Below are 26920 nucleotides of genomic sequence, written 5' to 3'. Positions count from 1 at the left end.
TGCTGGGGAATATTTTGAAATATTGCCTAACTCTGTAAAAATGCCATTTTAATTAATTTTGAAGAAATTTGGGTCAAAATCAAGCTAAATGGGAACTTTATCGTTAGAATCCAGGGGCACCAACTAGGTGCGTAATTAAAACAAGGGATTCACACACTGCACAGTAGGCATTGTCATATTTTTTTATTTTCTTTCATTGATTTTCATTGTTTTTTTTATTATTATTGGCTCCACGGGATAGATTCAATGCGTGCCCGACTGGGATGTTATTACACCCTGATGGTGCTGTTGAATCTATTTCCAAGCTATGCGCCAGCGCTGCAGCCGTAAACACTCGGTGCACTTGTGTTTACAGCAGCCGATGAGCAATGAAGCATACTATGTATAACACTCGGTGCACTTGAGTTATACATATTAAGTATGTTTTATACGCATAGTACCTGATAGATTGAGTTCGGAGCCCTACTTTGTTTTATATATTATGTATATACCTACTGGCTTAGTGAAAACCAACTAGGAAGTACCCGTGTTTATATACATCTATATTGCATTCATATGAGGACGAACATGTGTTACTTACACATGTGAAGCCTAGAGTTAGGAGCCTTGTCCAATTTGTAGACTAGGGTAGCTCACCTTGCGTGGCTACAGCGCGGTCCTAGTACACTCATCAGTCTGTCACGAGTCGAGACCTCCTTGACTCCGCTAGATTAGACTAGGGTTGGTGCCCCTGGTTAGGATGTATATATATATATATGTATATATATGTATATATTTATTATTAGATTAGGGCTTGCTTCTTAGTTAGGTTTCCTTCTAATCTAATCAATTTTTCCCCATCTATCCATTCTGTGGATTATCATAAGATTCTTGGCTCTTTTAGTCATGATCTGTTTTCCGTGAGCCTGATCATTTGATCGATCCTGATCAGATCACTCCGCATGTCGATTATGAGTCTATCTTGCCATCATCATTACCGGAGTGTGTGTTCTTGCTGAGAGCCCTGCTTTATCTTGACCATGACGGCATACTCTTCATGTTTAGTTGCTGAGTCTCTCCTGGTATAGCCGTTATGCTGCCGAATTTTTTCCAAATACCTTGAGTGTGGTCATCATCCTTTTTGGCTTGTTGACAAACCATGTACTAGTCGTACCACCTCTTCATGTACAGTTGTTATGCTGTCGGATTTTTATCCAAGGAGAATGATGTGTTTGTGCTACCTTTTGCTTCAACTTGCACATTACATTGTCATGCGATTAATTCTCATTGAGCCTAGTGTTTATGGTGTCCATGACAGGAGTCTTAGTCACTCGTCTACCATCAACCCCAAAAGAGCTTTCATCTCTAAACGCGCTTGGTCTAGCCCGCTACCTGATAGACAGGGATCCCCTCATTCTTCTTGAACTCAAATGCTTCCAAGAACCCTACACCAAACCGTGTTGCACCTCTTTCACCCACCAGGGGAACCATTTCACCCATTCAACCCTTCATGGATCTCGCCACCTTTACCTGTACCACCTCTGGGCTAAAAATGATTAGGAAGGGAAAAGAAAAATGTCAGAGCTTGAACTCCTTGAAAACATTATACCAGAGAAAGCCTTGCCATTGTCAGGTGCTAAAGGACAATTTGAGCTGGATCAACAGAAACCAAAGAGGCCCTCTCTTCTGAGATTCTAACTCCAGGATTGCTCTCTCCAATCATTATCAATGAAGGCACGTTGTCCTTGAACTTTCAGCGCCAATCCGTTGCCTCCGATGAAGTGTCTCATCTTTGAAATTTGTTTGGAAGAGTGTATACCAACCCTCCTGTCAAAGTTGGTAAGCCTAACCATGTCAATATCAATTCTACGTACGTTGTGTTTATTGGTCTCTCTCATTGTGAACCAATGTTCAATCTTTTGTTGAATTTGATGGAGAGCCTATCGTGGCGCGTCAAAAATCAATGTATGTACTTCAAACATTCAATGCAACGAACATTTGATTCCAGTGTCGTCATTATTCTTGTATATGTTCACTCTTGGATCTAATGTTAATAAACAAATTAAGACACCCTCCTCAGACGAGGATGCCGATGAAATTCTCCTCGAGATTTGAAAGCTGATCAAACGAGGGGAAGAGCGTCGAGCAAAGCCACTCGAAGATGAAATCGATACCGTGGATAGTGGTATCCAAATCTGAAACTCGGGAAATAAGGATTGGCAAAATCTCCCGAAGAGCGCAAAGAATCGATAAACCTATTTAGAGGGTTCAAAGAAGTGTTGCTTGGTCCTATGAGGATAAACCAGAAGCGTGCCTTGGCATCGTTCAATGTGAGTCACCCTCGGCTTCAGACAGGTCAAAAAAAGCAAAAAAATTCAAATGAAGAATACCAAACATCAAATGCAGTGAATGAAAAATTGAGAGAAGACTTTCGGACAACAAAGTCATGAGCATAGAGCATGAACCCCAAAAAGAATACTTGGGCTATACATTGCGATGGAATTTCAAGTTAAAGCATTCCAGGCGTAGGGGCATTCCCCACATCCAAGCAAAAAAATAAAAATCAGAATGAACAAAGAAAAATAAGATAGAATCCAGAGAAGAAAGGAGAAGGGAGCATGCCCCGCGTCAACTCCTCAAGAGCATCAGAATCGCAGGAAGCGGAGTCGATAAGTAGATTGAAAATTTCAAAATCTTCAGCATTCAGAGAAGACCCAGAGTCGTAGAATCCCAAATATCAGTGCAAGATCTCAAAGACAAAGTGGGAATTCAATCAGTCTAGCTTGCACAGTGCAGATGAAGTCTTGCCAGGAAATGCCGCCAGACTCCTAAAAAAAAAAAAAAGTTCAAAGCCATTGAACCTTAGCCATTCAAGAAGCTTGTATGCCAAAACATCAGAAGGCCATCCTTGGACGCCTGAGCCTTAAACGCCAAAAATCCCAAGTTCAAAAAAAATCCTTTTGCGAACACCTTCGAGCCTCAACAAAATCAAACATTCTTTTCAAACACCCGCAAACCAGGGGCATTTCGACCCGAACTACGTCTGACCTGATCCCTTTCTACAGGGTACGTAGGCAACCTGATCCATCCAGGTTCGGTCCACCTTTGGAATAAAAGTCAAATTATTCCCTTTCAACCTTTGAGCTAAAAACCAAATCATTCTGTGCCAAACCCCAGCAAACTACGCGGACCTGATCCTCCATTTTTGGGGTACTTAGGCAACCTGACCAATCCAGGTTCGGTTGAAACTTTGAAATCCAAAGGAAATATCCAACCCTTTTGAACCCAATCCCGCCTAGAAGGTCCTTCTGATGAACAAGCAGAGGTTCAAAGTCAAAAAAAAAAAAAACGATGGAGTCTGAAGACCCGCTAGGCTGAAAACCCGAGAGGGCGGTCTAGGCAAAATTTAGGGTCATTCACCCGCTAAGTTGACAACTGAAAAGTCGGCTTAGGCAAAAGTTAGGGTAGCAGGCCCGCTGGATTGAAAACCCGAAAGGGCGAACCAGGCAAAAGTTAGGGCAAGCGGTCCGTCAGATTGAAAACCTGAAAAGGCAATCTGATCAATGGCAATGACTTCCAACAAAAAAGCGAATCATTGAGATGGAGAAACAGCCTTCAACCAGCGTAAAATCTCGGGGTCCAAGTAGTGCCAGCAAGCTTACTTTAACATTCCTCTAAACTGGGGCATTGAAACCGAGCAATCCAAAAGGGATAATAACCATGACCTAAACACCGAAAAAGGAGAGTAGTGCCTCTTGACACGGTCTTCGAAATACTCTAAGAGTGACTAAGCCATACCCTTAAAAAATGACACATCAGATCCAAGAGCGAAGTCGAAAGCGAGTCGAGTCCTTCGAGCAATAAGAGTCTTCTTTGATTGAGTCCTTGGAAATCTGTTCCTCCTTCATATTTGTGTTCCCTTTCCTTGCAAAGTCCAAACTGTCAGGTGCTGGAAGAATGGGAGTGTGTCCTCCAAAATGCGAAGAAAATTCAGAGTAAATCCTGGTTTAGGTATCAGAAGGGGCGGGAGACATCTTGTTCAAACCTACCCGAGACCTTAAGCCTCCAAAAGTGAGCCATGCGAAAGAAGAGATTTTCAGACTCAGCCATCATGGTTATTGTCCTATTCTCTCCATACAAAAAAAAAAAAAAAAAAAAAAAACTTTGCATCCTCAAGCCTTCATGAAACGAAACATCTTTTCTTCAACCATCATTGTCTTGCCTTCTTAAAACTCCTGTCATGGAAACACAATATACTAGGGGCATCTTTTATGACTTGCGTCATAAAAGATGTCAAGCGCACAAAGGCAATCAGTAACAATGTCTCAAGCAAGTAAGGATAAGAGGGGTACAAGCACATCTCAAGCCTAACCTCTAAACTCCTCAGTTGAGTCCTCTCTTCAGAAGAGTCAATTCTCTAAGAAAATCAGTTTCCCAAGCGGAGTCTAGAATTTGCTCGCGCAGCCTTCAATCTCCAGCAGAATTCAGTTCTCTCAGAAGAAATGGTCAATATCCAAATCCCTGCAAGTTATCTGAGTCCAATTCTCAGCAAGGAACTCATACTCCCAATTTCCTCGGCAAGAGGCAATCAGTCTAAAAAAAAAAAATCATCATTCGAAATCAATCAATTCTCAGCAATATCACTGTCCTTCCAAGGCTCTTCGTGGTTTGTCAGGCAGGCACATCATGGACCCTTGCTCCCTGAATGGCTCTTCGTGATCTGTCCTTTAGGATATATCATGGACCCGCTCTCCATGCTCATTTCATTCATCTCCATTACTTGTTATTCTTGTTGGGCTCTTCGTGGCTTATTGTCATGGACCCCAAATTTCATTCTAGGCTCTTCGTGGCTTATTGCCATGGACCTTAGATTCATTGCGTGGCTCTTCACGGTTTGTTGCCGTGGACCCTCGATTACTTCTTGGCTCTTCATGGTCTACCATTCAGGTATACTACGGACCCATGCTCCCCGATTGGCTCTTCGTGATATGTCCTTCCAGAAATATCATGGACCCACTATTCATAGTCATTCCATTCATATCTTTTACATGTCATTTGTTTCTGCATGTTGGGCTCTTCATGGCTTATTGTCATGGACCCCAAATTCAATGTTTGGCTCTTCACGGAGTATTGCCGTGGACCCTTGATTCCTTTCTGCTGGGCTCTTCATGGTTTCTTGCCATGGACCTTAGATTCATTGCGTGGCTCTTCACGGTTTGTTGCCGTGGACCCTCGATTACTTCTTGGCTCTTCATGGTCTACCATTCAGGTATACTATGGACCCATGCTCCCCGATTGGCTCTTCGTGATATGTCCTTCCAGAAATATCATGGACCCACTATTCATAGTCATTCCATTCATATCTTTTACATGTCATTTGTTTCTGCATGTTGGGCTCTTCATGGCTTATTGTCATGGACCCCAAATTCAATGTTTGGCTCTTCACGGAGTATTGCCGTGGACCCTTGATTCCTTTCTGCTGGGCTCTTCATGGTTTCTTACCATGGACCTTAGATTCATTGCGTGGCTCTTCACGGTTTGTTGCCGTGGACCCTCGATTACTTCTTGGCTCTTCATGGTCTACCATTCAGGTATACTATGGACCCATGCTCCCCGATTGGCTCTTCGTGATATGTCCTTCCAGAAATATCATGGACCCACTATTCATAGTCATTCCATTCATATCTTTTACATATCATTTGTTTCTGCATGTTGGGCTCTTCATGGCTTATTGTCATGGACCCCAAATTCAATGTTTGGCTCTTCACGGAGTATTGCCGTGGACCCTAAATTCCTTTCTGCTGGGCTCTTCATGGTTTCTTGCCATGGACCATAGATTCATTGCGTGGCTCTTCACGGCTGGTCACCGTGGACCCTCGATTACTTCTTGGCTCTTCATAGCTTATGGCTATGAACCCTTGATTCTCAGTTTTTCTAATCCATTAATCACTCAATATCTTTCTTGCAAGGTTCTTCGTGGCTTATTACCACGGACCCCGGATTATGGCTTGGCTCTTCGCGGTTTGTTGCCGTGGACCCTCGATTTCTAGTTTCCTAAAAATAAAAAAATATAAATAAATTTCGTTCCGCGAGGCTCTTCGTGGCTTACTACCATGGACCCTCGATTCCCGTTTGCTTGGCTCTTCACGGTTCACCACCGTGGACCCTCGTTTTCTGCAAGGCTCTTCATGGCTTATTACCATGGACCCCTGATCAAAATTTTCATTCAACTGTTGTTCTTCCTTGTCTAATTTGGTGAAAAGCTGGACAACAACTCTCTCTAGTTATTTTGTTGTCAAGTCATGGTCCGTCGTTCCACAGTGTGCCGTCACCCAAGTGCGGAGTCAGGAATACCTGTGTGACCGATGTGTTACTCGAGTGTGACCGATGTGTTACTCGAGTTATTTCTCTGGTGGGAGGCTATCTCACCAATATGTTTTGAATGCTGAGTTATGTGTCCAGCATTTCACCAAATTAATATTAAGTCATGTTGAATGTGAAATTTTAAAAACGAAAGTCTCTCTGAGAGCATCTTTGAGAGCATCAAGCCAATAATCAAAATCCTTTTCATTCGAAACCCCTGAGGCATCCCTTCCCTCCAATTCGAGTGAGACCCCTGAGACATCTGTTCCCTCCACGAGTTCAATCTTTGTAAAATAAATTTTGGGCCAGTCAAAATGTGTTGTCTGTTCAGCTTTGACATTCGCGCGACAAGCACACTCTGCCAAAGAGGGGCATCTGTAGACACCCCATTTTGACAAGGCCCTAAACCCGCATATTCGAATAAAATCCCGAGGTCAGACGGAAAATGAATGAAATTAATCCGAGCAAAAGAGAATGTGGGGCCCGCTTGTGTGGGACCCGTTTGTGTGGGACCCGCCTGTGTGGGACCCGCTTTTGTGGGGCCCGCTTTTGTGGGGCCCGTTTGTGTGGGACCTGCTGATGTGGGGCCCGCTGATGTGGGACCCGCTTGCGTGGGGCCCGCTTGTGTGGGGCCCGCTGTGTTGGGACCCGCTTATGTGGTCAAAGAGAGAATAAGGACGGTCATCATTTTCTTCGTTTTTAAAGTGGGCGTAATGAGTGGTTTTGGTTTTCGCATGGCATCCAATGCCATTTGAAAATTATTTTTTATTTTTTTTTATTTATTATTTTGCAAAAAAATGGGAAATGGGGGGGGACAAGAGGGGGACAAAAAAAACCCATCATCCTCTCTCATGATGAGTCATGAGAGCCTCCCCAGTCTTCTTCTCTCTCGCAGAGAGAAAAGACCAGAGGAGAGAAAAATCCAGGGGAGGGAACCAGAGAGGAAAAAAAGAAAAACCAGAGGGAAGAGAAAAAAAAAAAAAAAAAAAAAAGAGAAAGAGGAGAGAGAGAGAGAGAGAGAGATCTGCAGAGGGGAGAGAGAGAGAGAGAAGAGAGATCTGTAGAGAGAGAGAGAGAGAGAGAGTCTTCTCCTCCGGCAATCCAGCCGGAATCCGGCGAGGCCAAACCCATCTTCGACCGACCATCCACCGATCACCACCACCTTCTCCGGCATCCTCCCAACCAACCACTGGAGCTCCACCGGCATCCACATCTCGTCCACCCCACCTCCAGCGGATCCCACATCAGCGGGTCCTACATCAGAGGGTCCCACATCAGCGGGCCCCACACAAGCACGACTCTGTCAACACCTTCCTGGATCTCTTGTTCCTCCCATAGCTGGCGTAAGTTCATTTTTTTATTTTATTTTATAATTATTCATTCTTCGCACTACACGGGTCCCACATCAGTGGGTCCCACAGCGGCGGGTCTCAGCGGGTCCCACAGCGGGTCCCACATCCGCGGGTCCCACATCCGCGGGTCCCACAGCGGGTCCCACAGCGGGTCCCACATCCGCGGGTCCCACATCCGCGGGTCCCACAGCGGGTCCCACATCAGCGGGTCCCACAGCGGGTCCCACAACAGCGGGTCCCACAACAGCGGGTCCCACATCAACGAGTCCTACTATGAATAGTAGTTTTGAATAGTACTTATAAATAGTAATTATGAATAGTAGTTTTGAATAGTACTTATAAATAGTAATTATGAATAGTAGTTTTGAATAGTACCTATAAATAGTAATTATGAATAGTATTTTTGAATAGTAATCTTGTATAGTAATTATAAATAGTAATTATAACAGTCTTCAGCACAGGAGTCAGTCCTTCAGTCAGTCCAGGAGTTTTTCCTATCATCATAGGGGTTAGGATTCTGTCCATCCTCTCATCAAGTCGTGATCTTTACCCACTCCTGCAAGGTATAGGATGCTGTCCAACCCTTGCCGAGTTATTTTCCTGTTCGTTCCCCCGCAAAGTATAGGATGATGTCCAACCTTTGCGGGATTCCAGAAGTCTCCCTACCCTTATGATGATAGGATTTTATTCTCTGGTGTCAAAAAAACAATAAAAACATTTCAAAAATACTTGAAAACAACAAAAATATTCCAAAAACACTTGAAAATTCAAAAACATCTCAAAAACAATTCAAAATCCAAAAACATTTTAAAAATCAAAAATCTCAAAAAATCTTGAGTCATGTGCAGAGTAGTTAGGAATTCGGTCCGAACTACGGATGACTTGATCCCTAGCTGAGGGGTACGTAGGCAGCTCAGGCGTGCTGCTGGCACCCTGAGTTCAGTCACCATTTTTAGACACCATTTTTACACCCTTTCACCATTTTCAGTCACCATTTTTGTAAATATTTCTCACAACTTTCACAATTTTTCATAACTTCAAAACCTCCCAAAAATACAAAAAACTTCAAAACCTTTTCAAAAAGATCTTCCCCTAGAGTTAGGAGTCTGTCCTAGATATTTAGGGTGTTTTAGAGTTAGGAGTCGGTCTTGATTTGTATTGATGTGGTGTGTCCTGTCGTGTGAGTGTCCCTAGAGTTAGGAGGCCTCGAGTCGATCGGTCAGACACTTAGTCGAACCGATGGCTAGACTAGGAAGCATATAGTCAGCCCATGGTTTTCTTTATGTTGCACAGCCTAGATACACATAGGATGTAGGGCCCACCTGCATTAGCTTAAGGCTAAACAACCTGCATTAGTTAGGACATATAGAGAGTCGTAAAAATCACAATCCACTTGAATTTAAGCAATCGCACAAAAAGCTTTAAAAACTAGTCGAGTCTAGTTGATCGAGTCTAGGATAGCGGTCCTAGAGGTTTAGGCATTGTAGTTTAGCATAGGACACCGAACTACGTTGGCTCTGATTCTTCCCGAGGCCGGGATACGTAGTGCAGCTAGGATGGATGGCCATCCTGGTCCGAGTCAAGTCCTGCATTAGAATTTTAGGATTTGTCTTGTTGAGTCGTGTGTTGCGTATTTTGCTGTGTTTTCTTATTTTCATGTACAGATCCTATACCTTTAGCTGTAGCATGCATGTGCTTGTCCACCAGAACTTAGACACCAATTAGGCATGGCACTCATAACCTAGCTATTCTTAGGCGACATATCTTTCATTTCTTTTGTGTGTGCTTCTTATTCATCTCTGAGACATGCATGATTAGCTAGACGTTATCTCGGGGATATCCGTTCCCATTTCGCATGATTTTCTCCCAAAACTCTTCAAAATTAATAATAAATGGCATGAGAGACCAGGTGCTAGCACTTGGGCGAATTGGGGGCGCCTAATCCCTTCCCCATTCGTCATCAGGCACGAACCCTATTTTATATCTCTGGTTATCCGTTGCAACAGAGCACAGCATGGGATCCAGGGCCCACTTCCTTGGATGGCGACTCTTTCTTTGTTCGAGGTGCGTCTCGAATCCGGGCTAGTCCCCGAATCGAGAGGTATCTCACTTTACATCGCCGCTCATGCTGTGAGGGGCACTCTTTCGAGGGTTCCTTGGTGGGGCTCTCCTTCACGTGGATGATCTAGAGACTCGCGCGGGGGCCCGTCCCCTCACGCCCGTCCCGGATCTGGTTCCACACATCCACAAGAAAAAAATAATAATAATAATAAACAGGTTATTAAAACATGCAAAAGAAATAAGCTATTCAACCATATGAAATTGAGTAAATCTCTCAATTAGTAAGAAACAATACAAGCTATCCAAGCATTCTAAGCATAATATAGCATTCAAAACAAAGTAATTACTCACCTGAATCAGAGACGAGATGAACTGGGGAATTGAGGAAGCTGAACACCCCTATGAATCAATCAAACTATTTATTCGACCTTCTTCTCTTCAAATTTTTCTCTACTCTACAGATCTTCTTCTTTTTGGACGATAGAAATTACTTCGATCTAACTTCTCATGAGCGACACCGAATTAGCACATCAAAAGTTATGAAAAAGGTTGAAAATAATCAGATCTGAGCAGAAATTAGCAAGTTCTTTGGATCTTATTGAATAAAGAGGTGACAATCAGAAAATCTTGGTCAGATTTGGAATTATTGCCAGAGAATGGCCGAGATCCGATCGGATTGCCGGAGAAGACAGCTGATCGATTTCCTTTTTAGCTTCAATCTCACTTCTTCTGCTCTATTTCCTCACACCTTCAATACAAACAGATCTTTTCCTTTTTCTTATCCACAGATCTGGAAATAAACCGGAATTTCGATCGGAACTCAGGCAAGCTTGCCGAAGAAGATGATCGGAAGAGGAAAAACTAGGGTTTAGTATTATCTCTTTCTTAATCTCTTTTGAAAAGCTCTGCTACGGTTTGAAATGTTATGAAAAACAAGAAAATCAACAGATCCAATAGCTAACAAAGAAATGAGCAGCCATTTAGAACAAATTAAAGACCGTTCAGATCTTTAATTGAAACTCGCCGGAAAATCTACTAGAGGTTAAGCGGATCTTGATTGGAGAAGAAAGATAAGCAAGCTAGGGTTAGGGCTTTGATTTTTTATGGTTCAAGGAGTAAAGAAACACAGAGAATGTGTTAATCAACGATTGATCTAACCAGAGAAAGTAAACGGCAGGAAAACAGAACGGAGAATGACCGGAAAATGACCGGAGATGATGAGATTTGGTCGGAGAAGATGAGAATTTAGGGTTTCAACTTCGAGGATTTGGGGATTTCGCTCTGCTAGGGTTTTCTAAAAAAAACGAGATCTGAAAAATGAGTTCCCCATTCTCTTGCAAGCTAATGTCTATTTATAGATACTCGGGCAAATATTTCGGGCCCCTTAAGTTTAAAAGACACCCCCATTAGATATATTTTAACTTGGTTTAGTTTTGAATGGGGTGGTTCATAAAAAAAATGGTGTAATGGAAAATTAGAAAATAAATTCGTGCCCCTTTAAATGTCCAGGGACACCTTCCTGCTGCTATTTAGACAACAAATTATTCTTACAAGACAGCCCTCAGACTGGATAAACTACCCTCCTTCTGCTACACTATTTTCCACTAAGCTACCTACCTTGCTTGTTCGCTAGGCAAACTGCGACGGATTTTTCTGAAATTTTAGAGGTACCTAAATGAGTCTCTAACCTACCCTAGGGACGAATTTGGGTCACCAGATCATAGATTTACTTGGGTTTTAATCAAATCAAGTGCAAAAAGGGGTTCGGTCAAAATGGGGTATCTACAGTAACTTACACGTAACTTGGCTTGTGGATATCATCTGGGATAGGCTTCCATGAATTAAACTTCGATGGGATGTTGAAAGAAAATCCCAAAGCAATGAGGTCTGGTGGACTGATTCGGGATAGAGTGAGTGGACTTGTGGTGGATTTTGCTTCTTTCATTGGAAATACAACTAGTTCAATGGTTGAGATCGTTTTCATTAAGATAAAGGTTTTAAATTCCGGTTTCGGTCGTCAGGAAATGGAAACGTTTCGGTTTTGGTCGGAAAATTTGGTGGAAATACAGTAAAATCACAAAAACATATGGACACATGCATATGATAGAATTTTAAGATGAAACTTCATAAAATGCAGCTAAAAAAAAAACTTAATGAAATGCTAGAATAAGCAGAAATACACACTTAGAAACCATCACATAAGCAAGACAATTATCCATAATGGTGGAACAACATCCCCCTAGTGACATGTGTTGTCGTACATGTCTGATAATTCAGTCCATACCAAATTTCACATGTAATTCATATAAATATATACGCATAATACATATATTACATTTCACATGTAATTCCTATAAATATAAACATGTAACATACAAGAAAAACATGTAACACATACTGAGACAGTATACCGGTAATACACTTACGATTCTGATTTCAGTATGCTATTCAGTTTAGATATTGGTTTCGGTTGAAAGGGAAACAGAAACATTTTGGTCTTTATGTATCGGTGTTGGTGAAAATTTAAAACCATGATTAAGGCGGGTTAAATCCAGCAAAAGATGTTGATATAGAGCAACTCTGGATTGAAGTGGAACGATACAATGAGATACACATATGAGACGCTTGTGTTGGGCCAACACATATTTTGTTTTGGTTGGTAAGCTGGGATTGAACCTGCAATCTCAAGGTTGAGAAAAAAATCCTAAACCATTGAGCAATAGGCCCAACCACGTGCCAACTAATACAATTTTGGCAAGATTTGAGTTGTTCATTTATAGCAGGCCTCACCTTTGAGATGCCCTACTGTTTGATTAATAGTCAATAAATGGGCATTTAAGAAAAGATGACCGGTTCTTTCATTTATGAGATAACTTGTGATTGAGACATCCGGTTGTTGTCATGTACACAAAACAAATTTGTTAAATCATCAGAATTTAAATTTCCCTAACAAAGAATAAGTTTGCTAGTAATTGGCAAGAGTGCCATATATTTGAAGCATGATAGTTAACTAGACAACAAAAGTAATAATGAAGTATCGGATACGTCGTCATATTATCCAGACACATTATCATGGGCCTATACAAATATCAGGATATCAGAGGCTAGGTTATGTATTTTGACTCAAACCTCAAAGGTCTTGCTCACTCTAGTGCCTTAGATAGTCTTGGTTTTTAGGCTTTGAGTAGCTTTGATGTGTATATATGGTTTACAAAATACAAGTTGGCAAAACACAGTCCTCTATTTACTCCTAGTTTCTTTGTTTTTTTTTTTTTTTTTGATGAGTAGTTTCTTTGTGTTTACTTTCTACTTCTCCCTTTGAGTTAGTACACTTAAATATTTGAGACCAACTTGAATGAATAACAGCAGTCATCCTGAGTTCAGCACAGCATCAAGAATGCATCTTTTAAACACATCAATTTAAATTCTAACCTCCAGTTTTTGCCTGGACATTTAGGCATAATGGAATGTTGGTTAATGCACGCTATTACAAAAAACTTTTGCCTACAATAAATAAATAAAAATTATCTTTATATGAAATTCTCACAGTAGAGCCTTGAAGGTGCATGTACAGTTTGAAATTTCGGCCAAAATTTCAAGAAATTCAAAATTTAAAATAAAATTAATATTTTTCCAAATTTCGGCCAAAATTTCTGAAATGATAAATTAATAATTTTTTACCGGATTTCAGCCGAAATTTCGGTTTCAATTGGGACCGAAACCAAAATGTAAATTTCAACATCTACCATTCGAGGGACCCTGTTTCTGAGAGAGCTCCAAAATACACCCAAACCGAGAACATACCAAGTAGAGCTTGCTAGACTCAACACAATGCCGGAGAAGTAACTTGGCTTTCTCAATAGCAACATTTAAAGAGCATAAAGCCTTTATACCAGACCTGCATCCTGGTCTAGCTGATTCTATGGCTGGGAATACATCTGTGATCCTATTAACAAACTTTGTGAGCTCCCCACACATTAAACTATGTACCTGCCGTCACAGAATCTGATAAGATAAACTGTACAGAGAACAACAGAATAAATCATAAGAATTAAGTTAAAAAAAATAATGATATAAACAAAATTAGCTATCCAAAAGTGATGTGAAACAGTTACCTAATAGGTATTTAGATATGGACCTGGCACAATTAACTTATCAATAAAATGTACAGCTGAAAATAGATAATAAAGCTCTGAAATTCGACTTTACATTTGGGAGGGGTGACAGAATTAGGTTTTGGCTGGATGACTGGTGAGAGAATAGACCTCTGAATTTGGATTTTCCGGTTCTGTACAATATGGCTGGTGTCAAAAGTATTACTTCCTTCAGTAATGATCAGGTGGGAAATTGGGATCTCAATTTCAGAAGGATTTTTTTATTGGGAAGCTGATTTGGTAGCAAGGTTGTTAGATCAGATTAACACGACGTAGATGCGAATGAGGTCAGGTCAGGTGGGCCCATTCTGGTCTTATTGGGGAGAAAGATGCAAATGAGGTAGAGGTGATTGCTCTCATTTGTAATGTCTGGTTGGTAGATCAGTCTCAAATTGATATCTTATTATTGAGGGAGACTCTCTTAACATGGTTCGTTGGATTAGAGATGACGTTTACTATCATTGGAGGTTTGCAGATGCCATGGAGGAAATTCTTGATAAGATTGATGACTATGATATCAAGATTGTCATGTTTGGTCAGTTGCTAATTCTGAAGCCAATCATCTTACTCTGACTGGAGTTTAGAGAGATGTTCTTATAACTTTTGATCATCTCCCTCCCTGAGAAGTTTTGTTTTGTTTTGTTTTCTCCTTTGGCTTTTTTTTAAAAAAAAATTTCTGCATTGCTTTTTTCCTTAGTCTAGACCTCATTGGTATTGTAGCTTTCTTGGTTTGGTTTTATGAAATCTCTATCATTTCAAAAATTAAAAAAAAAACTCACATAAAGTAAACCAACCTCTATAAACTTCCAAACTCCTCTTGCAGTTGGATTCCAACCCCGGAAACTTGTTCAAGCTCCAAACACTTGGATTTCCAGGAATATCCCTCTTCCAGTTTGAGTTTACTTCATAGTTCAGTGTTGGATTATGGATTGTGCAAGTTTTGGGTCTTTAAAAATCCTCCAAATACCAACTTAACTCAACTCAACTAAGCCTTTGTCCCAAACTAGTTGGGGTCAGCTAATGAATCCTTTAGAAAATTTTCATGAAGAAGGTGAAAGGATCTACCTGGCTCAAATTGACTAAATCTAATCTTGACACTAGTTGGGTTCATCTATATGGATCATTTTCTTCCATTCTATCCTATCCAAGGTCATGTTCTCCAAATACCATTGTGCAAATTTTGGGTCTTTAAAAATCCTCCAAATACCATTCCAACAATCAAGGAATTAGGCCTTAAAAACTCAAACCGAGAAAAAACTTGGCCAAGATATAAAGGAGTCTACCCGGGCAAGTCAATAATTGAAACGCCAATTATTCATTAAATTGGGCGAGTCAAGGCATTTTTTGATTGATTTGGTAGGGCAAAACTCTGAGTGGGAGAAGAAATCCGCCAACGTTAAACCGAGTTGACTTGGGGGAGTGGATGATTGATATATGGAGTTTTTAAACAGTGCAGGGAATGATCGCCATTATTATCAAGACATACAATTTGGAAATTCCCAAATTTATGCTATTCGGACAAGGTAGATTCACCTTTCGATGTCAGAAGGTGTCACACTAACATCATTCTGAAGAGAAATTTGGCTCCCCTTTGGTCCCATATTTTAGTCCCCTCTTTCTTCATCATTTGCATAGGCTCTGATAACTCTTGGGGCAGTTGGTGAAGCTACGCATGTATCAAGAAGTATTCAACACTGCACCGTAAAATAAAAACTATCTACAGAAAGAACTCCTTGGCTTATATTTATCCTAATTTGGGTTAAAATGACTAACAACTCCATGGCTGAAAATCCACTAAAATAGTCTGCAAATTACATAGGCAAAAGGCAATTTATTAACTTGGACCAATGTGAAAATACCTTTTTTTTAATGGTAACTTCATTTATTCAAAAAAGGGAGAAACCCAAGAGACCAAGATTGTCATAAACAAAGCAAAAAAGAAAAGGAAGCAAAATCTGTAAAAGGGACACCCTCAAGGATGGAGAAAATCAAAAAGCTCAAGATTGGGTCTATTAATCCCTTCCCTAGCCAAGTGATTGGCCTCTCCATCAGCTGATCTTCTCATGTGATGGAATGTAATGTTATATCCCTCAATCTTGTCCATTATCTCTTTGATAACATCGGCAAATCTCAACGGATAATAAGGATCCTACTCAGCCACCTGATAATATTAATTGAATCTTCTTCTACAATGATGCTTTCGACATCCCTGTGGTCTATCAATTTGATTCCTAAAGAAGGGTGGCCACTTCCACTTCTGTTGCATCTTTGATCTCGACGGGACCAGAGAACGCCCACTTGGTGATGTCTTTGTCATCTTTGAGAAGACTACCCACACGGGCCACACCTGCTTTAGAGCCGTCAAACTTGAGCTTGACATGACTGGGACTAGGGGAGTCCAGAGTCACCATAAAAGCCGCCACTCTATCAGTTTCTCTATCAAAGAAGTTTTTCAAAACTTGAACTTACGGTTCACCCTTCCATTTAGCCTCATGAAAGAGTCTTTCACACTGAGGTCACTTTCGGATGCATTAGCAAAAATGCACCCAGTCTCCTTTGGATACTCTAAAACAGTTTCCCCGCTGGAATATGACTTCTAATTTAAGGAATTCTCTTCAAACACTTACCACTTTGACATTATAAGAGTCTAAGGAACTCCAGCCATGTCTAAGGAACTCAAGCCACCAAAGATCGCCCCTCGTTTCGCTTCTATCAGACTATCACCTTGTGCCCCTGAGAATTTCTTCCTCCCCAAATCGGGAAGCGAGGCGTTTCCTGCTTCCGAACGCTTCCCTGGAAGCGTGATTCCCACCTTCCGGCGGCATTTTTGGCAACTTTGGTCTAGATAAGTCTTTAAGGTCCAAAGGCAATATATAATTGGGTAAAATCATGATATATATATATATATATATATATATATATATATAATGTTCAGGGCCAAGCGACACATCAAAGTTCAAACTTGTTAAAATATAAAAGATAAATAACGCCTTTCTCCAACAGCTTAAGCTATTGGAGAAGTTGGTTAGTTAACATGGTATCAGAGCCAAAGGTCTCGAGTTCAAACCTCCCAGATAGCAAAAATCCACATGTGATGGTCGGCCCAAAGTGGGACCACATGTGCCACGTGTTTGCCGAGTCGGCCACACGTGCGGGGGAGTGTTAAAATATAAAAGATAAATAACGCCTTTCTCCAACAGCTTAAGCTATTGGAGAAGTTGGTTAGTTAACAAAACTCAAAAGAATAAAAGAAACATTGGAGCCAATGTGAAAAGATATAATATGAATTTTTACCTTTACATCATAAGGATATGGCACTTCTTGCTCAACTTCCACAACATCCTTCCCCATCCAATAAGAAAGTAACCCTGATCTGCAAAATAAAATATCTTTTTTTAAAAAAAAAGGGCCTCATCTATCATTCCGCAAATGGATTTCCATCAATGTAGAATACCAGAACCGAAAAGATCAATTGCAGGGTACCATATCAATTAAACATTCATAGCTCGAGCAATAAAAAAAGTTCACCAAAGTTCTCAATAAGGATAGCATTTTCATCAAAGAAAACTTCATTATAATCTGTGAAATTATAGACAGACAGACTGTTGGAACAATGCCAAAATGATGGCATAATCAAGAAGCTATAGTGAAAAGTGAAAGGCAGGAAGCAAGCAACATGGGTGAAATTGTTCTAGTTGTCCACAAGATGATCCATTCTATGAAAAACATGTAAAACATGAGCTGACCTATGTTGCATTAAAGTTGACACGCAGAGGCGCCATAGGTTTGAACTTTCAAATAAGAATTTTTATTGGATGGAATCCAATGAAGCTTCTAATAAGACTGTCAAGCTTCAAAGCATTAATATTAAGTATTTTGGTAAATCACAGCCATGCTCTGCAGGACAGAAAGAACTTACCAAACGTTAAAAATGAGGGTAGACTTATTATCCAAATTTCAACATACATAACAAGTATCAGAAAATCATTTCAATAAATACTAATTTACCTGTCCACATAATTCACCTAATCCTCTATGTTTACCTGTCCACAAAAATGGGTGAATCTAGGAATTTCATTGTGATCCTATAGCAAGCATATGTACTATTATAGAGTTTCTTAGATTTCAATCAATAAGAAGACTTACCTGCAATAAAAGGAAAACACCAAGTAGAAAACAGTCTCCAAACTTGCCACTCTTATGAAAGCAGACCACAAAATCCAAATTGCCCCACAACCTTTCTAACCCAAAATCCTAAAAAATTACAAAACTACTAGATTTTCTCAAAATTAACACTTCTGTCTTAAAATTCCAAAACCCAGAACCAAAAAGAACACCACAATTAAAACCCAGCAGAATACAACTCCAAGCTTTTTTCCATATATTATAAAACAAAGAGAAGAGAACAAGAAGAAAGAACCAAAAAAAGGGAAGCAAAACCCAAATAGGGAAATGTGGAAGTAAAATACATGGACCACATCCCAAAGGCAGATGGAATTTGAAAGGAGACGGTCGTTTCGGACAGTCTCCGGCGACTGGAATCTTAATAGGGGCGTCAACAAGTCAAAAGCCTATTCCCAACAGTGGGCCAGTGGAGCTAAATACCATGTTTTTTTATAACTGCACAAATCCACACTGTCTTTTCTTATTTAATTGCCTTCTTAGAGTTTTTTGTGTAATGTAATAACTTTTGCCAAAAGACAAAGTGAGTTTGTGCAGTTAATATTAGTAGTGCTAATATTAGTAGTGTACCCACGAGAAATTCGCACCACCTGTGGATAATTCGCATCCCTCTAGAGGAGGGTATATCCGTATATGACAGACTTTAACCCTTTTTAACGTCAATTAACCTTACAGGGGTGCGAATTATCCTACAGGGGGTGCTAATTTATCATTGCCTCTCATGTATTATGAAATTCAAAACGAGCATTGGATAACATCATAATCTAGTAAACAGGTGTACTTGATCTTGCCTATTATTTACAGGAATTTGCTAGGGAGCCATCCCAGAAGGCATTTCGCGGGCCGGCAGTTCCATGAGAGAGCAGATGAATAAGACAAACTCTGTTGAAAAAGTAAACATATCTCGGGCCGGCTGTTTCAACAGATTTTGTCTTATTCATCTAATTCATCTGTTCTCTCATGCAACAGCCGGCCCGCAAAATTCCTTAGCCTTGGTCACAAAAATGTATTTTTCCGAATTTTTTGGGAATTATCCACAAACATCTCCATATATGGGATTTGCTAGGGATCATGGCAGAAGGCATTTCTCAGGCCATCTTTTGCATGAGAGAGCAGCCCCGAAGAAGACGCGAAATGCCTTTGTCACTACCATGGTTACAACTTACAAAGTTAGGATTTGGGAATATATCAGCAGGGCAAATGTTTCGATAAAATATATGGGGGATTTGCTAGGGTCCATAGCAGAAGGAATTTCCCAGATGGTCTGTTGCATCTGACAGCAGCCATGACAGCAGCCACATAGGCTCAGTTTTCAGCAGATTTTGTCTTCATTATCCCTTCTACAAAACGGACTAGTTTTTTCACATGAAAATAATAATCATTAATATATGATCATACAGGGCTACAAAAAAGAATGGCTACTAGGAATATATATTAACAACGGTGGCTTCCAAGCAGCTCTCAATTCCAAGTGTAAATTGAAGAAAGGGATGCCATTAATCACGTATGGGAGTTTGGATATCGATTCCCTAAAATATCAGTATAGTAATAAGAGAAATGCTAAAATGAAGGGCACCCTTGCAAAAATCAGCACTAAGGACACCCCGTTGAGGAATGATAGATGCAAGGGCTCTCTTTATGAAGGGCCCTTGAATGGATCCACATCATTTTTATAGTAGGTTGAGAAACTGAATTTAGTTGCACTTAATGATGCGATCCATTAAAAGGCCCTTCTTAAGCCCTTGCATAAAGAGGCCCTTGAATCATATAATCAAAGTGCATTAATTATTCATTTACTTTTAAATGTTTTCGTGCTATTCTAAGGGCGCTGATATTCCTCCCCACACCCCCTCCTTACGGCTGGCTAACGTTAAACCTTAGGCTTTAACGTATATGTCACGTTTACCTTTTCCCACCATTTGCCCACCTTTTGGCCTCTCTCTCTCTCTCTCTCTCTCTCTCTCTCTCTCTCTCTCTCTCCACACACACAACATGAACAGTTGGTAGGCCCAACAGAAACAGTTGGTGGAATGGTGGCCCATCTTTGAACAACGTAGGCCCCGCCCATGCCACACCATAGGATAATCCAAACCATCCATTTGATGGGCCAGAAAACGTGAATAGGTTGCGTCCATTTCCATAGGCTGATGATCCTAGCCCTTCGATCTAAATAGAAACTACATCTTATGCAACCTCTATAGATTGTAGGGTTGTGAACATCCTATGGAAATGATTTTTGAGGCACAACCTATTTACATTGTGGCCCATAAAATGAATGGTTTGGATCATCCTATGGAGTTGGTCGTCCAATAACATTAAGGCCCGTCCACAACATAGGATGATCCAAGCTGTCCATGGTTTGGATATTCCTATGGAGTTGCATACAGTAACATTAAGGCCCAATCGTAGCCCCCACGGATATTTTTCAAATTGAAGCGTACCGTCCACAACATAGGATGATCCAAGCCGTCCATGGTTTGGATCATCCTATGGTGTGATTCGTACAGTAACATTAAGGCCCAATTTAGGCCTCACCCATATTTTTGAAAATGAAGTGTACTGTCCAGACCATAGGATGATCCGAGCCGTCCATTTGATGGACCATAATGTAAATGGGTTGTGCCCCAAAAATCATTTGCATCGGATGATCACAACCCTCCAATCTATAGAGGTTTCCATAATAAGCAACTTTTCTTTATATCTGAGGGCTAGGATCATCATATGGAAATGGTTTTTTGGGACACAACCTATTTACGATGTGGCCTATCAAATGGACCACTTGGATCATCCTATGGTCTGGACGGTACACTGTAATAGTGGGTTGGATTTGCCAAGAAGAAGAATTTTGGGGGCCCATCAACTGTTCGTGTTGCGGAGAGAGAGAGAGAGAGAGAGAGAGAGAGAGAGAGAGAGAGAGAGAGAGAGAGAGAGAGAGATGCACTAACATGATTCAAGGGGGGTGGGGATTCACTACGTCATAAAAAAAAGAAAAAAAAAGGGGAATATAACCTCCGTTTAGAGTTAGCGGTTAAAGCCTAATGTTTAGCGTTAGCGGGCATCGTGGGCGTGGGGGTGGGGGAATAGCCTGCAGGGGGTGGTTGGAAATATCAGCGCCCTTATAATCATAAATGCACTTTGATGGCCATATTGTATTGTGATGTATCGGGTGGTGATGGCGACTTATCGTGGACCTTATCGCCTAGGTCTTCCCATGGTGGGCCGCTCACAAATTTCTCCCCGATCATATGATTTTCAGCTTTCAATTTATGTTCTTTAAATGGATGATTAAGAAGGGAAAGATAGACAAAAGAAGAAAGATATACAGCCAACAGTAAGTACAAACCTTAATGGGCCAAGCGACTATTAAGGGCCAGTTGTTCATGTCATGTCGTAAGTCTAAATGACAGACAAGGGAAGTGAGACCGAAAGAAAACAGAAACTAAAGGTATGTTACTAGACGTCACACCCCTCCTAGGGTTCACATCCTTGCACTTGCCTTAATAAAGCGTGGGCCCACGCTTGACTAATAAAGCTACCTAAGGATAGCTTTAGCCAATGTATATTCTCCTCATGTCCTCACTCTATGAAGTTGATATTGTAACTTTTACGGATTGACGAAGACTAGGGGAGACAGAATGATTATCTACGAAGCTCCCTTGATTAAAAGGGATTCAGTGGGGGAGCCCGGAGCCGCGAGAGGGAGTGATTATCCTTGAAAGTCTCTTATTAATAAAAATATGGATTTGCTAGGCAATTTCATAGTAGAACATTTTACGCCTCCCTTTTTCAGGAGAGCAACAACCTCCTAGCAATAGATTTTGTCTTATTCATTTAATTCATCTAAGATGGCCGGTCTCTCCTAAAAAAGTGAGCTGCTAAATGTCTTACCAAATTGCCTAGCAAATTTCTAATAAATATAGGGCAGTGATAAATCGACTCCTCTGAGAGAGATAGACACATGGGGAGTCGATTTATCACTGCCCTAAATATATTGGGAAAACACTTGTAAAACGGGATCCCTTTAGAAAATAAAAAACGGATTGAGCATGCCTAACCGATTTGGCGATCTTAAGCATTAGTCGGGATACGTGCCCCACTTCTTTTTTTTTATTCGCACGTGTCATGATATAAAACCCCGTGCCCGTTTTGCTAGCAACGTCCAGTGTCTAGGGCATGGATGCATTGATGTGTTTGTTGTCTATCCCGGATTTGCTGAGATAGTCTCTCAGCAATTCAGATGTTCATGATCAGTAGTCTGCTCAGTCTTGTTCATGGTGCATTCAGTGAACTGAAATATATTCCTATTCATACAACTCATGCATACACACTCAGAAATCATCTAACAAATGCCCCTCACCCATCATTTTCTCGTAGCACGTTCTTCTGGTCCCTTCTCCCACCTTCTGCTCTGTTGATGGATGTATAAAAGCTGGAAAATCCAAAAGGGAAAGTGGAGATTCCCGACAGGTTGAAACTTTTGTTGTATCACTACATCGGAATTAGACATGACATGGATTAACTGAGCACCTACCAAGTGAAGATTTGTTTAAACATAGAGGCTGTATCTAGCAAAAACAAGGGGTGTAAAATATCAGGTCTGGAGGTTGACTGAACGGGTAAAGATATGAATGTTTCAACGACTACATATGGTCCTAAACACCCCCATGTTGCATTATCTCCGATAATATTGCTTTCACCCTTCTCAGGCAAGAGAAAAGTACAAAGAGTAAATATGGATCACAACTTGCGTTGAATAGTCAAACCCTTTTTTTTTCCTCAAAATTTTGCCTTCACGACAGGTATTGCATGCAAATCCCACCACCCTCAACGCCATATATATATATACCTCAAACCTCTTATCTTTCTTTAGGCTAGTTTTGCTTCCCATTTGAGCTTAGAAAGAAAACTTCCTATTTGATCCTAGAAAGAAAAGACGAGAAAAATGGCAAAAGGGGCCTCTTTTCTGGTGTGTTGGTTTGCATTGTCCTGGCTGGTGCTCTGTTCTTTGACAAGTAAGGGTGCAAAAGCCACAGATGATGAATCATGGACTTATTGGGCCAAAGACAAGCTCTCAGAGTGAGTATATCTTTTCCTTTCTGCTCTGATGGCTATGTTTTCAGAAGCTGTTTCATTCAACAAACAATATGTTTATCTCTTGGATTGGAGATTATTTTCACTGTCGGGATTTGTTGAGATGTGTTATTTATTTATTTATTTGGTTAGGGGCTTTGGTATTAAACATGAAGATACGGATCAAGCGATGAAGAAGGTCGGAGATGCTGCTGTGAAAACGAAGGAAATAGTTACTGATGCCACATCTGGTAAGAGTTTCAAGGCTTGCATTAGGAAGTCTATCTATTGATTTTCTTGTTTTATCAAGGATGGTCTTCCAACTGAATACAAAGCATTAAAGCCTAATTATTGATGTCCTGGTAGAGATCTATAAATGGTACTGAATTTAAACAAACAAATTGGTAATGCCACCCCTCGCTCTCCTCTCTATCACACACCCATAAATTCAACACCCTGCCTTCTCTCTCACTTGTAACCTTAATCATTCTCTCTTGGTTGGCACCAATTTAATGGACCTAAAGCATTTACCTATTGTGGCCCACATTGGATCTCCAATGTTTATCAACTCCACTCTTGGTCAATATGAGATCCAAAGTAGGGGTATCTACGTAATTAATCTCTAATTACATCAACTTAACACTAGTAAAAATTGTACGCAATATAAGGCCCATTACATACTCAATTTTTAACCGCTACCAAATCCACACTTCAGAAATATGAGATCCATGATGGGATTCTTTAGCTTATCTATATCTAACAACTATCAACTCCACACTTGGGTTTTATCCAATGTCCACAAGATCTTACATTTCTCAAGAGTACATTTTATAGTCATTAAAAACGTACAGATTATCTTTTGGGCCCTACCCTGGGTCTCATACTTCATAAGCGTGGATCGATTTGGAGATGGATCCTCTAATGAGCTCTATCATGGATCTCACGTTATTGTCCAGGAGTGGAGTTGATAGCCATTTAAGATCCAAGGTGGGCACACTTGGTAAATGCTTTAGAGACATGCCATGAGAGGGGGTGTTATTAGAGAGATATTTTTTTCTTGAGGAATGCTAAACTCATGGTTGCCCTTGCATAAATGACATGAAAGGGCACTCCCATTGGTTGAAAGTCACCAAAGTGCAGTCAAAGGCGTTAAAAGCACTTTGGTGACTTCCAACCAATGGGGCACCCTTTCATCTCATTTATGCAAGGGCGCCCTTGAGTAGTTGAGTTTAGCATTCCTCTTTTGTGTCTATGTATAAAAGTAGGGCTGCAACTCGAGCCGGGTTTTACCCGACCCGACCCGAAAATACCCTGGGTTGGGTTCAGGTTTCATGGGTTTCGGGTCGAGCCGGGTTTAGCATTCAAAAGCCCGCATGAATCTTGGGTCGAGCCGGGTTTGAAGGGGCCCGACCCGACCCGACCCGAGTTACATAAGTTTTAGTATGTACATTTTTTTTCTATTGTTAGTTAAAAGTTAAAAGTGAAAACCCACGCACCCACTGTTACTGTATGTGAGTGTAATTTCTGCTTCTATGAGTTGAGTTGATTCAAGTGTTTCATTTAGCATTGTTTGATTGTAATTACAACATTGTTTGATTACAGCATTGTTTGATTCAAGTGTAATGTGAGTGTAATTACATCACTATTTGATTCAAGTGTAATGTGAGTGTAATTTCTGCTTCTATGAGTTGAGTTGCCTTGCCAAACAAGAATTTTCCTTAAAAAATTGCGTCAACGTGAAAAAACCCGACCCGACCCAAGATTTATCATGGGTAGGGCCGGGTTTGGGAATCGTGGGTTTTCCGGAAAAAAACCCGACCCGACCCGACCCGAGATATTTCTTGGGTAGGGTTGGGTTCTCCAAAACCCGACCCGCCCGACCCGAGTTGCAGCCCTATATAAAAGTAGGATAATAGAAAGAAAAAGAAAAAAGGACGGGGGAAGCCCGAGGCGATCGATCGAGATGATAAAAATTAAAACAAGAGCAAAAAAGAATAAAAGAACCACCCAAAGACGAACACTTCAAAGGGGGAGGAAGTTGAAGACTTCAAGGGGTATAATTTTTTGTGAGGGTACGAATGAATGATAATATCTTAAACTAAAGATTAGATGAGATTTGCCATAGAATCAGCTTAATGAGATTCTAATATACTTGGGTTGATCATGGAATTAGTTGATTTTGTTCTTTGTTGTAGGCGCAGCGAAATTAGCTTCTGACTGGAAAGATAAAGTTGTAGATGCTGGTAATGAGAACTACGACGATGGGAAACGAAGGCTTCATGAAACTTATGAGTTTGCAAAAGACGCCCAAGCGAAGGCAACGGATGCAGTGACAGACCAATTCAAGGCTGCTCAAGACAAGGATTGTGAGGTTAAGGGCAATGTTGCAGGTGTCGGACAGAATGTCAAAATAAAGGGACAGGAAAACTATAGGCCAGAAGTCCAAGGCAAGGTCCCAGGGGATGTCAAAGTGAAGAGCGAGGTGAAATACCGGTCGGAGGTCAAGGGAAAGGTCGCCGGTGCCGCCCATGATATGGCGTCGAATGTCAAAGGCAAGGTCGCTGGTGCCGCTGAGAGTGCCAAAGTGATGGGCAAGGAGGGCTACAAGGTGGCCTCGGAGGTCAAAGGGAAGGTCGCCGGTGCCGCCGAGAGTGCCAAAGTAATGGGCAAAGAGGGCTACAAGATGGCCTCGGAAGTCAAAGGGAAGGTTGCCGGTGTCGCTGAGAGTGCCAAAGTGATGGGCAAGGAGGGCTACCAAAACTTCCAAGTGAAGGGAACACAGTTCGGGGGTAAACCAGACGAAAAGATTGGCGAGTTTTGAAACTCTGAAGTCCTACAAAAGAGAAGAGCTTCTTGTGGATTGTCATTATCAGCCACCATCTTCTCTCCCTTGTTTTTCCCTTCGATTTTATTTTTGATTTTGTTATATTATTGTTAGTATGGTTGTTTCTATTAGACATTTATCATGAAATTTTCATCTTGGATAAAGCATGCTGGATTTGAGAGTCAAATTAAGGGCCCTTTTGGATACGCCTTGGATTTGGATTTGGAGTTGAATTTGGATTTCAAAAATCCATGGATTGAAATTCATAATTTTAAAATTCACAAATTTATAAATAGTGCAGTTTAGTTGACCATGTAAAGATTTGGATTCCAAATCTAAATTTAATAAAACTTGGGGCCTGTTTTGGATGCCTCCCATTTTGTATTTGGATTTGGAATTGAGTTTTGAATACAAATTGAATAGATCTGGCAGCTCATGTAGAGGGAGACAAGAGGGAAGGGGGTACTTTCTAGTGGAGGGGAGAGGTTGAGGAGCAAAGAGAGTGAAGGAACCTGCCAAATCTGTGGATTTCCAATTTCTTATTTCCACAGCAAATTTAGAAATCTTATTTTTTTTCATTGTCAGTTGTTGAATTAGAAATCCAAGAATTTGATCCGATCCAAATTACAATGAAAAAAGGGCCACAAATGTGAGAAATCAAAATCTTCTCTGCATCCAAACGGGCCCTTAGTGTTTGAATGCTCTTTCGATTTGGATTTAAAATGTTAGAAAACCAAAATGCCGTATAATACCCCATGACATACAAAATGATCAAAATACTCCGTATCTAGTAAAAATGACTAGAATACTCATGCGTCATGTAATATGACCGAAATACCCGTATAATGAATGAAAATGACCAAAATACCCATGAGATGTGGAAAGTGACTAAAATACCCTTTTGGCAAAAAAATGATCAAAATACCGACTGTAGG

At 40.8% G+C, this 26920-nt stretch overlaps 2 protein-coding genes across 12 annotated transcripts in view; one reads left to right on the top strand and one right to left on the bottom strand.

Moving 5' to 3' along the window:
- LOC143892628 (U-box domain-containing protein 45-like) overlaps nucleotides 1-18462 on the bottom strand; it is a 32816-nt gene extending 14354 nt beyond the window's left edge. For 2 of the 11 annotated variants that reach the window (XM_077397364.1, XM_077397375.1), the window contains exons 1-4: nucleotides 18056-18461; nucleotides 17656-17952; nucleotides 17204-17282; nucleotides 13560-13745 (exon numbers count right to left, since the gene is read on the bottom strand). In XM_077397364.1, coding sequence (XP_077253479.1) covers nucleotides 13560-13745; nucleotides 17204-17282; nucleotides 17656-17666 — 276 coding nt within the window. In that variant the 5' untranslated portion in view covers nucleotides 17667-17952; nucleotides 18056-18461. Of the gene's footprint in view, nucleotides 1-10106; nucleotides 13411-13436; nucleotides 13746-17203; nucleotides 17283-17655; nucleotides 17953-18055 lie in introns of those variants that run through there. The other 9 variants (XM_077397365.1, XM_077397366.1, XM_077397367.1 and 6 more) reach the window with 9 other exon arrangements.
- Nucleotides 18463-22956: 4494 nt separating this feature from the next.
- On the top strand, nucleotides 22957-26191 carry LOC143846209 (uncharacterized). Its single transcript, XM_077354631.1, has 3 exons — nucleotides 22957-23167; nucleotides 23315-23412; nucleotides 25357-26191. The coding sequence occupies exons 1-3, from the start codon at nucleotides 23034-23036 to the stop codon at nucleotides 25980-25982; spliced, it is 858 nt and encodes a 285-aa protein (XP_077210746.1). The 5' UTR covers nucleotides 22957-23033; the 3' UTR covers nucleotides 25983-26191.
- The last annotated feature ends 729 nt before the right edge of the window (nucleotides 26192-26920 follow it).

The sequence above is a fragment of the Tasmannia lanceolata genome, unplaced genomic scaffold (genome assembly GCF_043159265.1).
Source record: "Tasmannia lanceolata isolate RefF3 unplaced genomic scaffold, GAP_Taslan_0.1 ptg000015l, whole genome shotgun sequence".
NCBI classification, from domain to species: domain Eukaryota; kingdom Viridiplantae; phylum Streptophyta; class Magnoliopsida; order Canellales; family Winteraceae; genus Tasmannia; species Tasmannia lanceolata.
The sequence above is the reverse complement of the archived record's forward strand: the minus strand, read 5'-3'. Positions and strand labels throughout refer to the sequence as shown.

Bases quoted from the DNA above. Each gene is read 5' to 3' on its own strand.
- LOC143846209 (XM_077354631.1), top strand. From the start codon at position 23,034: ATGGCAAAAGGGGCCTCTTTTCTGGTGTGTTGGTTTGCATTGTCCTGG. The intron at 23,168-23,314 runs GTGAGTATATCT...TTATTTGGTTAG, and splicing joins GCCAAAGACAAGCTCTCAGA to GGGCTTTGGTATTAAACATG. The intron at 23,413-25,356 runs GTAAGAGTTTCA...TCTTTGTTGTAG, and splicing joins AGTTACTGATGCCACATCTG to GCGCAGCGAAATTAGCTTCT.